Source organism: Podarcis vaucheri, assembly GCF_965113315.1.
Source record: "Podarcis vaucheri genome assembly, chromosome: 13".
Lineage (NCBI taxonomy): Eukaryota > Metazoa > Chordata > Lepidosauria > Squamata > Lacertidae > Podarcis > Podarcis vaucheri.
In genome coordinates this window covers 56,478,103-56,495,461 of record NC_138751.1, presented here as the reverse complement: position 1 = coordinate 56,495,461, position 17,359 = coordinate 56,478,103, and the positions used below count along the sequence as shown (strand labels likewise).

Below are 17,359 nucleotides of genomic sequence, written 5' to 3'. Positions count from 1 at the left end.
CAGTGGAGGGAGAAGAGATAACCAATCTGAAGGAAATTAGAAAGGGATTCTTGGATTATTATAGAGGATTATATAAAAACAGAGAGAAAAACAATTTGAGGAAAATAGAAAGATTTCTGAAGGAAAAAAAGGTGCAGAAGATTCTGACAGATAAAAAAGAAGAGTTGAATACCCCAATAGAAGCAGAAGAGATAAAAGAAGTAATAAAAGGTTTAAAAAGGGGAAAGGCTCCAGGTCCAGACGGATTCAAGTTACTACAAAGAAATGAAATCTACGTTGATGATACCAATGAAAGAAGTAATGAACAATATTTTAAGAGAAAGAGACATCCCAGAAACATGGAAAGAAGCATATATTACATTTATTCCAAAACAGGATTCAGATCTAACCCAAGTAAAAAACTACAGGCCAATTTCATTATTAAACACAGACTATAAAATTTTTGCAGGAATTCTTGCGAAAAGAATGAAAAATATATTGCTAGAAATCATTCACAGGGACCAGGAGGGTTTCTTAGCAGGCAGGCAGATGAAAGACAATATAATAAATATAATAAATATAGTGGAATATCTGTCTGCCAGGAATGAGAAACAAGCCATAATGATGTTTGTGGATGCAGAAAAGGCCTTTGACAATATAGCCTGGGACTTTATGTTGAGAAATTTGGACTATATGGAGGTTGGTAAAGAATTCTTTAATGGAATAAAGGCAATTTATACAGAACAAAAAGCAAAATTGATTATAAATAATGCAGTCACAGAAGAAATAAAGATAGCAAAAGGAACAAGACAAGGATGTCCACTTTCCCCATTATTATTCATAATGGTGTTAGAAGTTCTTTTGAATTCGATAAGACAAAATAGGAAAATAAAAGGAGTAACAATTGGCCAAATGAATACAAAGTTAAAGCGTTTGCAGATGATTTGGTAATAACGATAGAAGAACCAATGAGTACAGCAAAAGAAGTATTGGAAGAAATTGAACAATTTGGAAGAGTGGCAGGTTTTAGACTAAATAAGAAGAAAACGAAAAGTGAAGAATATGGATCAAAGTGTAATGCAACAACAAACAGAGATAGAGGTGGACAAAAAGTTGAAATATTTAGGAATATGGGTAACCCCAAAAAATACAGATTTATACAAGAATAACTACGAACCAGTTTGGAATGGAATAAGAAAGGACCTAGAGGTGTGGGGAAGAATGAAGTTATCATTTTGGGGTAGGATATCTACAATTAAGATGAACGTGCTTCCAAAGATGTTATTTCTATTCCAGACTATCCTTATAATTAAGGGAAACAAGATTTTCAAAGAATGGCAAAGAGCAATTTCAAGATATATCTGGCAGGGCAAAAAGCCGAGAATTCAATTTAAGTTATTGACAGATGTGAAAGAAAGAGGAGGCTTTGCCCTGCCGGACTTGAAATTATATTATGAGGCATCTTGCCTTTGCTGGTTGAGAGACTGGATAAAATTAGAAAATAAGGAACTGTTAGATTTAGAGGGGTTCGATAACAGATTTGGGTGGCACGCGTATTTATGGTATGAGAAAAAGAAAATCCATAAAGGTTTCGAGAACCACATCTTCAGAGGTCCTTTGATTGAAGTATGGGATAGGTATAAAAACCTATTAGAACCTAAAATACCACACTGGTTATCTCCGTTAGAAGTCATGATTGCAAAGAAAATTAATATGAGAGGCAATTGGATCACATATGGTCAATTGTTATCTAAAGAAGGGGGGAAATGGAAAATGAAACCATACGAACAGGTTAAAGAATATGTATATGATTGGTTGCATTATTTTCAAATAAATGAAATGTTTAGGAAAGATATTAAAGATGGTGGTTATGCTGATAAAGATTCAAAATTTCAGATTGAAATAATAAATAATGATTACAAAATTCTATCCAAAATGTACAAGTTGTTGTTAGAATGGAATCTGAAAGATGAGGAAGTTAAGTTGGTAATGATACACTGGGCCAGAGATGTTGGATATAATATACAATTTGAAGATTGGGAAAAACTATGGAAAGAAAATCTAAAATTTACAGCGTGTATGACGTTAAAAGAGAATGTTATGAAAATGTTTTATAGATGGTATATAACACCGGTGAAATTAGCAAAAATGTATAAGACATGCAATAAGTGTTGGAAATGTAAAGATAAAGAAGGTTCTTTTTATCATATGTGGTGAGAATGTAAGAAAGTGAAAGGCTTCTGGGAAAGGATATACAATGAATTGAAGAAGATTTTAAAATATACATTTACAAAGAAACCTGAGGCCTTTCTGTTAGGAATACTAGGAAAGGAGATAACGAGAAAGGACTGTAAATTTTTCCAATATGCAGTGACAGCAGCAAGAGTGTTATTGGCTCAGAAATGGAAACACTGGTGGTGGAAGAATGGAGAATGAAGCTGTTAGACTATGCTGAGTTGGACAAAATGACTGGGAAAATTAGATACTTAAGAGACCAAAAGTTCATCGAGGACTGGGGGAAATTTGTGGAATATCTGGAAAGTATAAGTGAGGGACAGATAACGCTAGAGGGGTTTAAAAAAGCACTATGAAGGGGGGGCCACTAGGGGACGCATCGGAAGATGGCTGACAATAACATCTCTCCGACCCACATGAGGTAATTTGGAGGCTATGATGGGGGTAATTAGCCTCCTTAACCCCTCCAGGATTGTGGAGGGGACGGCCCTTGCCTGCTGTGCCCTATACCACCCCCGAATTTGTGGGGATGGGGGCACTAGGCACAAAGCCCTCCTGTGGGATTCTGGCACTCCTCGAAGCCGTCTCTGATCCGCGCCACTAGCTGCAAGAATCTTCAAAAGAAACAATTTGGACGAGATAAATTGCACATACTTCGAGGAAAGAGGGGGAGTAAAGACTGCTGACAGAAGAGATCTCTGATAAAACAAGACAAGAATAAAATGAGAGAAGATACGTCAAGATACGGTACGGCAAATGACTGAGGGGGGAGGGGGAAAAAACCCTCCTTTACTTTTCTATGTGATTAAACAAGAATCCCCTCCCCTAATGAGTCAGAAATATCGTTTTAAGGACTTAAGCTGTGGATTTAAGGCTGTGTGGAGATAAATTTTCGAACCAAAGCAATGTTCCAAGACGAAGCTGGAAAGTTAAGAGTTTTGGAATGACGCAGTTAAAAATGCCGTCGCCATTTTGGGAGGCACTGTCGTAGCCCTTGAGTCTGGGAGGAGAAAGAGAGAAACAGAGTTGTTTAGATATCGTGGATTAACTCCTCAGTGGGACTTAAGAGTGACAACTGCCTAATTTATGATGGAAAGAGCGGTGTTATCTACGAAGGAGATGATATATGGAAACCATCTGGACTTAGATTGGAAGAACAGGAAATTCACACAGGATTATTACATTTGCTTATCGGCTTAAGGAGACTAACAGAAGAGATCGTAAAGGAAAAAGAGAAATTATATGAACAAGATATGATGTGGAAACACCAAGATAAGATTGGATAGAATTATGAACTCTGCTTGGACTGATTGGGACTGATTTGGACATTAATGCAGTAATAAGAAGATGATTTGAATCCCCCTTTGGATCTTGAAGTATGGGTTCCCCCAACAAAATTTAAAAATTTGGCTTTGTAATTTGGAATTTATGTCATGTGATTTAATTTGATGTGATTGGCCAGTTAATAAAAATTTTCTTAAAAAAAATAAAAAATAAAAAGCACTGTGGAAAAACTGAGAAGTATTGTCTAAAGAGAAAGGAAATCAAGGGTATAAACAATGACAATATAAATTAGGAAATGCGTATCTAAAATAATGACTATGGATGATTTACGGAGAAGCTGAAGTCCAGAAAAGAAGTGATTTGTGAAAATTGGATGTGAAAATTTTATGTATGTTTTGTTTTGTTGTAAATTAATTTAAAAAAAATAAAAAAAATAATAATACACCAGCATTGGTGACCACACACTTGAGGCAATAGATGATTTTGTCTACCTGGCCTCCACCATAACCAGCAAACCTCTCCCTCAAGGCTGAACTGCACAAGTGTATTGGCAAAGCACCTATGGCAATCACTCACCTCTTCAAAAGGCATGGGAAAATGTGATGCTAACGTCCAATAGCAAAATGTAGGTCTACCAGGCTTGGGTGTTGAGCACGCTGCTTTATGGAGGTCATGGGCTACTTACAACCATCAGAAGCGATGGCTCAATGCCTTCCACATGTGCTGCATCAGGGTATCACATGGCAGGACAGCATTACAAACGAAGATGTGCTCTCCCAAGCCCACAATCCCAGCCATGTTCGCACCCGTCTCGGCGACGTCTACGCTGGCTTGGTCATGTCCGCAGAATGGAGGATGGCCGGAACCCCAAGGACGTGCTCTATGGAGAGCTGGCCTCATGCACTAGGCTGTTGACCAGGTCTGCGTTAACCACCCAACAGTTTGACCTCACCCCCAAAGGCACACTCCTCCACTGTCTTCTATGCCAGCAACACAGATCAGTAACAATCTTTGGGTCTAACTAGCTTTCATAAAACCTATTTATTTCTTTATGGACAGCATTTAGATCAGGCACAGGCAAACTCGGCCCTCCCAGTGTTTTTGGCCTACAACTCCCATGATCCCTAGCTAACAGGGATGATGGGAATTGTAGTCCCAAAATATCTGGAGGGCCAAGTTTGCCTATGCCTGATTCAGATCCTGCCTTTTTGTAACTCTCAAGCTCATCAGGGTGAGTGCTAGTGAATGGCCCAAGGTAAGCATAAGGGGTGAGCAGATCCAGTTCTGTTCAGTCCATATGGATGCACTCAGTTGGATCATCTACTACATCAGACACAGGTCTGATAAAGGCCTTAAGATAAGAGAACTTGGTAAAAATAACATATCCCTTTGCCCTTAAGAATATGTGAAATATGTCAAACTACCAGAGGCATCAGGACGCGGGTGGCACTGTGGGCTAAAGCCTCAACGCCTAGGGCTTGCCGATCGAAAGGTCGGCGGTTCGAATCCCCGCGGCGGGGTGCGCTCCCGCTGCTCGGTCCCAGCGCCTGCCCACCTAGCAGTTCGAAAGCACCCCCGGGGGCAAGTAGATAAATAGGTACCGCTTACCAGCGGGAAGGTAAACGGCGTTCCGTGTGCGGCTCTGGCTCGCCAGAGCAGCGTTGTCACGCTGGCCACGTGACCCGGAAGTGTCCCCGGACAGCGCTGGCCCCCGGCCAATAGATGTGAGATGGGCGCACAAACCCCAGAGTCTGTCAAGACTGGCCCGTTCGGGCAGGGGTACCTTTACCTTTACCTTTACCAGAGGCATCAAAACAGGGTGTAGTTTTTCTGGCAGCAATCTCATACTATTTTTCATTCAACCAAATGCAAATTTAATACCAATTAAATTGGAGTTAAAAAAATCGTTTTATTTGCATTACAAAGATATTATAAATCAAGTACATCAGTGCTACTAAATATAGCACAAGGTCTATGCTGGTATTCTGTTAACAATGTGTTGCTCCATATTCCAAACTTTTGTTGCATGGAAGGCAGTGAGTTCCTTCACGAGGGTTATAGGATCCTGGACTGCAAACCACTGTAAACAAACACATTGAACAACCATTAAAAAAAAAAATCATTTATAGAGTATTTGTTAGGATTTTTAAACTCTGAAATTCATTCTGCTTTAATTCTTCATATAAATTTCAAATTCTGCCAGTCTAGAAAGGATCTTCAGTAACAAGGCTGGGAAAGAGATGCTGCCAGTCGGAGTAAATTATCCTGGTCAAAATGGCCACCAAGTTAACTCCTTGTATCGGGGGTGAGTGAGGAGGCTCCAGCTTGTGGGTCAATTGTGGCTTGGCAGGGGTCCCAACTAAGCCTTCAAGTTTGTTTTCCCCAAAGCAGGCCCACTTGACATCATATGGGACAATCAGTGGGTGGCAGACAGACGTATCTGGACCAACTGTGTGACTGAGCTCTTCATGAGGAAATCAACTGAGCACCCAATCCTTACAGAAAGCAAGTATAAAGTCATAGTCCAACAGCTGATGGGCCATGACTTCAAACCTGCTGATCAGCAGTGCTCCAAAGCACTGTGCAGGGATCTTTGCAAGGCCTGTGTGGTGATTTAAGTCCTTACAATCATCGCCTGATGCCATTGTGACATCAAGCAATTGACAACTGGATGGCCTCACCCACCCGCCAAATGTGGCGTACGAGGGTGCCATGTCAAGCTCCCCATCCCTGCCTTATATTCGGAATTACTTTTAGGCAAACAATTTAATTTTTAAGAAGCTGCAGTGATAGCTTCATGATTGGAAAACTGAATTGATTTGTGTAAACCAGTTTCCATATACAGATTTTCTGAAGGCATGAACACATGCTATAGAGAGATAATGAAGGCCAAATTCCATGAATTACTCTTGGAACCATATAGCCCCAATGGATGCTATGAGTTCTCTTCATTCTGGTTTCTATTATTCTCATGGATTTCTCAATATGCTGAAACAGCAATGTCTATTAAAAGACAAGCAAGAACCTTTGTGTTATGTATTCAATATTGTGGCATTACCTCCTATTGATCAGTTGTCCCAAGAAGTGAACAGCAGGTCACCAAGATTTACTAGTTTCATTCATGCCAACACATTACACATTACCTGTATGTGTTCCATATTCAGTGTATGTGATTTTTAGGACATGAGAACACAACCAGAGTTTGCAAACTAACACCTGTGCAGACATAATGCTGGATGCTGGTATGGAAATAACTCCTAGGAAATGGACAATGTTACATTACATACACTATCCATATTTACTTGTAAGTTCCACTGGAGTTACTGAGATTTAAGAAAAGAGCATAAGAGCCTGGCCGGATCACAACAAAGGCCCATCTAAATGCAGTGCCCTGTCCTCACAGGGCCCAACCAGATATTAATGGGAAGCCTGCAAGCTGGAGCGGAGGGAAAAAGCACTCTCTCCACGAGATTCCCAGGCTATAATTTGAAGTATTCAGAGGAATACACTGCCTTATCCTCCTATTTTTCATATTGTAGATTTTTATTAAATAGCATTAGCTCCACCTAGTGATCAAAATATTGCAGGCCAGTTAGAACTAAGCATTGCCAAACAGTATTTGAATGGTATTTTAATGAAAATTTAATATTATATCAATCAATTAAATTGAACTATGGGATAAGCATTTGCTTTCATTAAGTAATAGCTACCCTGGAATCACCTGTCAGTGAAAGGGTGGGGAGATTAGAAATTAAGTAAATAAATATCACTACTACTATTTTTTTTTGCAAGAACATTTGCCTATGTTAGCTTATTTGGCATAGAGTCAAATAAATAGGCATTCATCATGGGCTACTTCAGTTTTAAGAAGTATAACATTTGTGGGGTCCATGTCCTCCTTTAAACATAATATAATCAACAGTTGCTCTAAATAAATTGGTCACCAGGGGATGGATTTGCTCAGCATCCACTATATGAATTTCTTCAAACAGCATCTGCATAATGATGTATTTAGAGTATCCACAGCAGGGCTCCCCCAGCCATAATAGGAGGGGGGCTTAGTTTCACCCTGTCTTGACCCTTGTAGCTCTTGTTTAAACCCTAGTTACACAATGTTTAATACCACTTTTAATTGCCAAGGCCCTTCCACCAGGAGACTGTTCAAGCAGTTTAACAGTCAAACTAGATGTGGCAACAGACCCCCTAGGCTGCTGTCTAAACTAACAATCCTTTAAGTTGATTTAACAGTTATAGCTCTATGAAGCTATACCGTATATTCAGAAGGGCAGGGTTTAAGATTAAAAAGAAGGGACAGGAAAGCAAGAAGCAGGTTCAGCTCCCGCACTGACACAACACCCCCATCAGCACCCAAGGCAGACTCAGGTTCAGGCAAACTAGTGTGCTTGTGGAGTCTCTTGTGTGGCTTTAGTGAGTCATACGAGCTAACACACTAAACACAAACAAAGAATTCTCCGATTCTATGATTTACCGTATTTTTCGCTCTATAGGACGCACCGGACCATAGGAGGGGGAGAACAGGGGAAAAAATTTCTCCCCCTCTCTGCTCAGCGCCCCTTCAGCAAAGCGGTAGGAGAAACGGAGCCCCTTCCATTTCTCCTCCCGCTTCGCTGAAGGAGCGCTGCGCAGCTCTCCCTCTCTGCGCAACGCCCCTTCAGCAAAGCGAAGCCTGGAGAGCAAGAGTGATTGGTGTGCACCGACCCCTCTCGCTCTCCAGGCTTCAGGCGGCTATCCGAAAGCCTTCAGTGTGTGGCGGGAACTCCTGCTGCGCTCCGAAGGCTTGCGGATAGCTGCCTGAAGCCCCCGGAGCACAGCAGGAGTTCCCTGCGCTCCGGCGGCTTCAGTGAAAGCAATGCGAAGCCTCCGGAGCGCGGGGGGGAGCTCTCCCTCTGCGCTTTGGAGGCTTCGCGTTGCTATCGCTGAAGCCAAGGAGCCTGCATTCGCTCCATAGGACGCACACACATTTCCCCTTCATTTTTGGAGGGGAAAAGGTGAGTCCTATAGAGAGAAAAATACAGTAGTTGCCTGAATATTTCTGCTCCATACAGTGCCAAGGATGGTATGGAAGAGGAGAACCTTTCAAATGTTTAAGATGACATGAGAACTGGAGAGGTTTCTCTTCCTTTTGTCTAGTCTCATTCAGACTTCCTTCCGTGCTGCGTTTCTAGACACAGGACTACGCTTTAAAGCTCCATGTTCCCCGTGGAAAACCTGAATTGCTGTTTGTTCCAATTCAGCGGTAAAGAAGCAGGTTCCAATTCCTGGGGGAAATGGTGGGACAAAGGAAAAGGAAAAAAAGAAGATCTTGGGCATGGAACTTTAAAGCATAGATCAGTGCCTAGAAAGTCTAGGGCAAAGGTCAGTGTGGCTAAGCCCTGAATCTTGGAGCCCAGCCCAGAGCTGTGAAAAGACCTTCAGTGTTTGTTTCAAGGCTTCAGTGTACAGTTCATGTACAACCACACAGGGCACAGCTCAAAAAAGTTCCTCAATCAATTGAACAAAAACTTCAACAGTGTCCCTTTTACATATAACAACATGCTTTAAGTGCTTTTCAACAGCAGCAACAAAACTCAAAAGCAAAACATAAATGCTACAGTGGTGCCCCGCAAGACGAATGCCTCGCAAGACGGAAAACCCGCTAGACGAAAGGGTTTTCCGTTTTTGAGCTGCTTCGCAAGACGATTTTCCCTATGGGCTTGCTTTGCAAGACGAAAACGTCTTGCGAGTGTTCCGATTTCCCCCCGCTTTTTTTCCTCCTTTTTCTAAGCTGCTAAGCCGCTAATAGCCTTTTAGCCGCTAAGCCTTTAATAGCCGCTAATCCGCTAATAGGGTTGCTTCGCAAGACGAAAAAACCGCTAGACGAAGAGACTCGCGGAACGGATTATTTTAGTCTTGCGAGGCACCACTGTATTTTGGTACAACTAAAGTTGCAATACTTTAGAATAACACACCAAAGCATACACTAGGAATCTAGTACAGTGGTACCTCGGTTTACGAACTTAATCTATTCAGGAAGTTCTGTTCTTAAAACACAACCATTCTTAACCATTCTTTCCCTGATGAGGCCTCCCGCCGGTGCCCTTCCACTGTTCGGATTCTGTTCTTAGACCGAGGTAAAGTTCTCAAACCAAGACACTATTTCCGGTTTTGCGGAAATCATTCTTAAACCGGACTGTTCTTAAACAGAGGTACCCCTGTAATGCACTCAAGGACAGATCCAAATGGAAGTAATACAGTTCAGTAATACAATACTGATGACATAACTCATAGTCTTAAATAATTTCAAGTTGTTTTTTAATGGAGGAAATAATCTTTTAATATGTCAGAGCAAACTTAGCATTACATCAACCAGTAAGATTAACTTCTACTCTCTACTCCTTAATAGCAAGGGTTGTTTCAGACATAAGACTCAGCTTAAATAAAGCCAAGAACTAATATTGTGGTTTCTTCACAGGCTAGAATTGAAGACTTCTAGGGTTTGTTAATTTCTACTTACATTAATACGGGAAAGGGGTTTAACTGCAATGCAAGAAGGAGCACAAAGGTACAATGATCACTCTCTGCTTCATGAACTTCATTTATTAAGCCAAGATTGTTATTTCCTAACTGGCCCCAAGAGTGCACATAAGATTTCATAAGATTCTTAAGCAAAATCAATGGGAGAAAGATCTAGATCTGCAAGGACTTGCATTTTTGAACACAGCATAATTTCTGTCTCTTAGAAGGCAAGCAAGGGGAACTTGAATGGGTGATCTGGCACTTATTTAGATCACTGCTGATAAAGTAAATAGCATTTATCTACACAATAAATAAACTACACCTAAGTTATCTTTAGGGGACATCAGCTTCCATGGTGCTGTTTCAACCCGACAAGTATATTCTACTTGATATATTTTATGGCCTATTGTGTCGTTTCACACCTTACAAATATTTTAGTGCACTGAACATGTTAAATTGTTCTAAGTGACAATTTCTAGTTGATTTCTAGCAAATACAATGCATATTACATTATACACTATATTATACAGAGTCCTAGCTCAGTGGCAAGACATATGCTTTGCATGCAAAAGGTCCCAGATTCAATCCTTGGTATATCCAGGTAGGGCTAGAAAAGACTCTTGCATGAAACCCTGCAGAGCTCTTGGGGTACAAACAACACTGAGCTAGATAGACAAATAGCTGAACTTGGTAGTTAAACATATGTTCCCCTTTGAAATAATCTCCCTTTTCCCTGTGAAATTATACTACTCTGGAAGCATATTTCAAAGGCTCTTTCATAATAAAAGATCATGCTTCAGTCCACAGACTTAGATCTGGATGACTGCACCTTCAGCCTAAAAGTCTGTCTATACTGGCTAAAATGTGACAGAAATGCACCCATACCGTAGACCTCCAACAGAACATGAGACACTCAAGGGCAGATTCAGATGGAATTCACCACAATACTGATGACATAATTCATAGCCTTATATCAAGGCTTTAAAAAAAATACAATACAATAAAATAAGCACAACACAATCACTGCTGTATTTTAAAATTTGCACTTCAAATACCATCTATCAGCACAATGGTTTATTTTAGGTCTCCTAGCCAAACTTGCATTCAGTTACAATGAATTTTGCATAATGCAAGATCCTTTGGCAGAGACAGGCAATCTCTTCAGCATCAAGCATCATTCTAACACTACTCAAAGGGGTATGAATGTAGCAAGTTAAATGGCTACATCTATACATCTCACTTGAGGTTGAAGTTTGCACACTCATTCGTGTATTTATTCCATGTATTTGTATGTACTTTGTAGACAGGCCAGCAATTGCAGACACATCTTAAGTGGCTATTAACATTCTAATGCACCATATTAACCAATTAGTAATTAACATATATTTGCAATTAATTAGTATTTTTCAATACCTCCAGCATATGCCCATGAACTAAATTACCTGAAATGATGAAAGGACAATTGCTAATTCCATTGAAATAAAAAGTATTTCTTAAAAATTAAGATTTATAACCTGTGAGATTGTTATACTTTCTACCTACCACAACAGTTAGGACAGTCTGGATGTAGTAGAGGATTTATTCCATAACCTGGAGTACATCGATTAACCCACACCATTTGCAGAGTGCCTTCAATATAGTAGATCTCAGGCAGCGGTGCTGTCCGTTTCCCAAGAACTTCAACTTGCTGGCTAAAAAATTTCTCTATTAGGTCTTTTGCCTGAAGTAAACAGAAATGGTTTTCTTGGGGAGGGAGAAAATAAAAAGCAATACTTTTCTTATCTAACATTGATATTCTGTACAGTACGGATATTCTGGCAAGTTATCATATTCAGTGCAATGGATTCCTATAGTCTGAGATAATACATAATTTGTTAAAGGTAAAGTTACAGTGGTTTCAGTCTTCCTCTGAATCACATAAGGGGCAGCAATAAATAACCTTCTAACTGTAACTAAATTTTATCTGAAATTTATCCTTCCTGTTTTTATGTATTAATTTCACATATGGAAAAATAAATGTGTTATATGACTAACTGAAGCAATATTGATTTTAGTTATGGGTAGCTCTACAGTTTGACATTGCATAAGCAAGTCCAAGGCTCATCCATTCCTTTCCACCCTTGTGCACTCATGATTCCCCAGAGGCTCCTGGAGGACAGCCTTTACGCTGGGACGACTCCTCTCCTCTGTCTGGACAGGCAGGGTCTCATGAAGATCCTTGCTGGGGGAGGAGTCATCCCACGGTCCCCAGACGGTCCCTGTCTTTCGAGATGGGCAGGTGGTTTTTTTCCTCCAGTGTTGAACAAATTCAGTGACCCTAAAAACTTCCTTTCTTCTTTGCTTGGATTTAATTTTGCCTTTCTATGGAGTTACTTATTTTTCCTTTTGGGGGGTTTTCTTTGGATTCTACATGAATTTAATTTACTTTTACAGTCCTCCTGCTCCTCCAAGGCTTTGTTCCTTTAGCTTCCCTTTTCCACCTGCCTCAATTCAATGCCGCAGAGATGGCACTAGAGCAGACTCAGGGGAATTTTGGAACGCTCCCCTTTTCCATGCCTCAGACTGCCTGCAAGAGCAAGGGAGAGCTCTACCTCTCTCTGGGTCAAGAGGGACTGAGCAAAGTAAGACAGAGCGATCAGGAGAGACGCACACCAGCTCCACTGAAAATGTGTTTCCCACTTCTCAGCTGTTTTGTTTAGCACAGGGAGCTCCCGTGTGCATGTTTAGCCTGCGCCGTAGTCTCTATCATTGACAAAACCAAAGGACTGCTTTTTAACCTGAGAGTCTTCTTCCGCCTGCAAGCCAACTGCAGATCTGGAGGCTAGCAAGGGGCAGGAGAGCAGTGTGGCCCATGTCCATCGCCTTATTGGCTAACACAGCTGCAGGCACCATCTTGGGCCTACCTTGCCCACAAGGACCCAACTCCATGCACTTCCCTCCTCACCACAGGCCAGAGAACAGGGTAAGAGGCATTGCCCAGCACCCAATCTCCACCGTCAGAGGGTGCCCTCTCAGAGGAGGCTGGTGGATATAGCAGTGGAGAGCAGGAGACAGGATCCAGCTGCTACCAAGGCCACTCAAACAGGTACCAGGCACCACTGACACAGCCATCAGAAGAAGAATGTTCCCTAGGACCCAATGGGGCAGCATCCACATGGCCAGGGGAGAAGCTTCCTAGATTCATATCCTGGGTAAGAGGAATAATGACGCAGGGGGGTCAGGGGATAGTAGTGGCTCAACTGGCATCAGCTACCCAAACCTCCACTCCAGCACAGGCAAACTCACCACCCCTCCCCAACTACTTCCCACCCCAAACCAGCAGGAGAGAAGGGGACGGGGAAGAAAGGGCACAAGGAAAAACCATAGCTCAAGAAGGAGGCAACAGAGGGCATCTCCTTTCAGCCCATACTCATCTCTTTCACCATTACTATCACCAACCTGCTCAGTATCAAGGGAGACCCTCTCATCCTCAGTCCCAGTACCGGAAGAAGGCCGCACAGGAACAAGCAGCCTAGGCAGATAAACTGCAGGTCATGCAGTGACAAAGCCATAGTAAAATGCAGCTTGAATAGCAGGTGGATGGCTAATGCATCAGGCTTGGTCTCATCAGATGATCTGGATCATACCTCAGAAGAGGAGGGAGAGCTTTCAGAGGAGGAGATCGAAGTCACTCCCTACCCAAGGGTAGGCTTTTCACCTCAGAATACTTTTGACCCATGGTAGCCAAGGCAAAGAGGATTTTGGAACTACCCAAAGAGAAGCTGAAGGAGACAGGGGGGAGCAGCACCTGAGGAGGCGGAGCTAAGAATGCCTTCCCAGGCGGCCAGCCACACATCTTGGTGCTACCTCTCCCAAATTATTTTCTACAAATGTGACTCAGAATGGGACACTCCTAGCAGAGTTCAGAGATGACCAGAGTGACCATGCTTTGGACAGATCAACTTCTGAGGAGGACATAATAAAGCAGATTAAAGGCTAGATTTTGATAGCATCTACAATCCAAGCCAACACCTCCAGGGATGCCATGCAGATGTCAGCCAGAGTTACGGCAGCCAGGACAATCATGAGGCAGAATCTGTATCTACGCATTTGTGATGCCAATCCCGGTTCCCAAGAAAGGCCTGGCAATTCACTCTTTGGAGTTGGCAAGTTATTGGGGGGCGCCCTGGGGAAGGTCTTGGTGGAGACCAGGGGCAAAACAGAAAGCACTGCCAAGGTAAAGGGTAGTGGAGTTCTAACTCCTTCCGCTCACATTGGGACCGATCAGGCACTCCAAGACACAATCAGGCAGGGGGAACAGTGCCTCAGCAAGCCAAGAAAGGGGGCAATGCTCAGTGACACCATGCAACAAATAATGGAGCCCCCTATAGGATGCAGACGCCTACACTTTGCCCACAAGTGAGCAAGGACAACATTGGACTGATGGATCAACTGTATGATTTCCTCAGGATACCCTTTGCAGTTTTCAAGAAGAGAGAAGTTTGTGGACAACTCTTGCTCCCAGAAAGCAGAGAAGCACAAGGCATACATGAAAGTAAAAGGATACCTAATGAATGTACAAGCAATCAAGCACGTCCTATGTAAGGAGAGGGGTGGGGGTGTCTTCAATTTTTTTCTGGTGCCGAAGATCCTAGATCTCAAATGGCTCAACAAGCACATCCAGTATGAACACTTCAAGATGGAGACACTGAACTCCATTTCAGAGGCGATAGAGTGGGAGGACTGGACGGCCTCCATAGCTCTATCAGAGACAGACCCACACACTGCATACACAAGAGCTAAAGGAAACACCTCAGATTCTGCTACAGAAATCTACCTCTGCAATACCGGGCATTATCTTTTGGCCTCATGTCCATGCCAAGAGTATTCAGCAAGGTCTTGGCGTCACTAGGGGCTTACCTCCATACCTATACAACATTCTGATCTGGGCCCTGACAAGAGACAGATGTCAGAGGGATATTGAGAGTACGCTGGACACACTCGGAAGACACAGCTTCATGCTAAACATGGAGAAGAGCTCGTCGAATCCCCCACAAAACATAATTCACCTGGGAGTACAGATAGCCTCCAAAAAAAATTACCGTCTTCACCTCACAGAGGAACAAATCTAGAAGCTCAGATCTTTAAGCCAACAGAGACGAGAGGCAGAAGAGGCAGACATCATGCTCCTGGCCCAACTTCAAGGCATGATGGTCTCATGCAAAGGATTGGTGGATTGGGCATGCTTCCACAAACACCCCCTTCTTCAGATCCTTCTACCATTTCAGGACCACATCACATCAGCACACCATTTGCAGATAGCAATTCCAAAGTCTATGTGTGAAGAACTGAAGTGGTAGCTGGCCCCAAACTAATGAAGGGAGTCAGCCTACAGAATGCCCAATGGAGGGACTTCCGGGTCAGCGCCATTGGTGAATGGCAGAGTTCCTCCGATCGGAGGAACGGGCTCCGTAGAACCTGGGTCTTCCTGCCGCAGCGAAGGTGGGGACCCGCTAGAAATCCCAGGCGGAGGAAGCCTGGGAACGTGGGGTTCGGCAGGGAGCGCCGGAGCGAAGTGGGGTGAGTGGCGCGGTGCTGCGAACTGATTGCTATTTTTACGGAGTGAAGCTGCACAGCCATTGCTGGAGAGCGCTGACTTTTTCCTGTGGACAATTGGATTCAAAACAAGTACCCGTGAGTAGAAACGGAAAATTGGATCAAGAAATATCTTAATTTGGCATCAAAGCAGGAAGGTTCAAAACAGGAAGTCCGCTTTTCGCTTTTTGTATATAGACTAAAGCAAAAACTTTGTAAGCTAAAGCCTGGAAAGCCGTGAAAAAAGTCTACTTTCCTTCATTTATAATTACTGAAACCCCCTTAGAAGTAGGAGAAAAGGGGGGAGAACTTTGTTTAACCCCTGCAGGAGAGGGAGTGAAGAAGGATAAACTTCCACCGTCTCTAACCTGGGAACGGGGTGTCAGAGACAGAAATAGTTGGAGAGGCTCATTGACTGTGAATGGAATACTTTGACAAATAGCTAAAGAAGAGAAATAGACTGATTCCAATGTTGCCTTTTGCATTCTAAAGAAACAAAATATCTGAAAAATATCTGAAAAATGAAAGTAATTTTCCTTTGTTGGACTTGCCTTAAAAAAATGGATACAAATCGAAATTGTCTCCCCTAGAGGGAGCTTGTTAAATTGTTGCTGCAGTTTACTTGAGGACTCAACAGCTGTGAGATTAAGATCGTGGGACCAGTCTTTTCTGACCTTGACTAAAGATGAGCTGGGAGGAAGATTGGGTGCTTGCTTTATGCAAGACAAGTGCCTTGCTGGAACAGATGCACGAGAAGATGGATTTGATGAATGAGAAAATGGACTTGATGACTGTTGTGGTTAACAACTGTGGACAAATAGGGAATATTGATACAGAAACCATTCAGGGACCGACTCATGAACCTGTACTGACTGGGCAAGTGCAGAAGATAATGGAGGAGGATGTGGCTGCACCTCAAATAATACAAATGGAGAAACCCGAAACCCTACAGGAGTATAAGCCGCTGTCATTGAAGATAGAAGTTGGATTGGGCCAGGGGGAGTCTGGAGCTGAGGAGGTTCCTAATTTTGGAGAGACCTTGAAATATGTTTACAAATATTTTTTGGATTACATTGATGACTGTGGGGAGTGGGGCTGTGGGGAATGGGCAGGTTTGATGAAGGGAGATGGAGACAATTTTGGGTTGAAACCCCCCAGAGACCTACTCCTCAATGAGAAAGGAAAGAAATTAAGAAAGAGACCAACAAATGACAAGGAAAAGGGCAAGTATAAACAACAAGAAGAAGATCTGCAGAAGGGACATGGAAGAGACTTAAGGGCCTCAGACATAAGACTTCCAGGTTGATGGACTAGATGGAATGGACAGTAAGGACTGACACGACCCGAGACCAGGAAGAAGAGACGTTGGATGAAGATTGGAAGAAAATTTATAAAGAATTTTTTTTATTTGGGGAATTAGCCTAAAATCAATGAATATTAAGGAAAATGTTGGAATGAAACTATATGACTCTAGCAGAAATGATATTAGGGGTTATGTATATTTGAGTATTAAGATTCAAGCTTTAAGGTACTTTATGGTAAGATAAGGTTAAATAAATTAAGGTAATTTGAATAACAGAATATGGGGAAAGATGGAAAGGATTTGTTGAGCTAATTATTAGGTTAAATTGTTAAGATAAATTATTTAACAAAAATCGAGAAAGATGGAAAGAATTTGCTGAAATAACTAATTAAACTAGAATAAAAAAGGGAGGTGTGAGGAGGTCAATGAAACAAGCAAATGGAAGTTAAAGATATGTAATTTGGGATT

General features: G+C 42.2%; 1 protein-coding gene across 4 annotated transcripts in view; it reads right to left on the bottom strand.

Moving 5' to 3' along the window:
- Positions 1–5,387: 5,387 nt before the first annotated feature.
- Positions 5,388–17,359, bottom strand: part of ZPBP (zona pellucida binding protein) — a 37,435-nt gene continuing 25,463 nt past the window's right edge. For 2 of the 4 annotated variants that reach the window (XM_082195076.1, XM_082195077.1), the window contains one exon: positions 5,388–5,578. In XM_082195076.1, coding sequence (XP_082051202.1) covers positions 5,471–5,578 — 108 coding nt within the window. In that variant the 3' untranslated portion in view covers positions 5,388–5,470. Of the gene's footprint in view, positions 5,579–11,556; positions 11,758–17,359 lie in introns of those variants that run through there. The other 2 variants (XM_082195075.1, XR_014212808.1) reach the window with 2 other exon arrangements.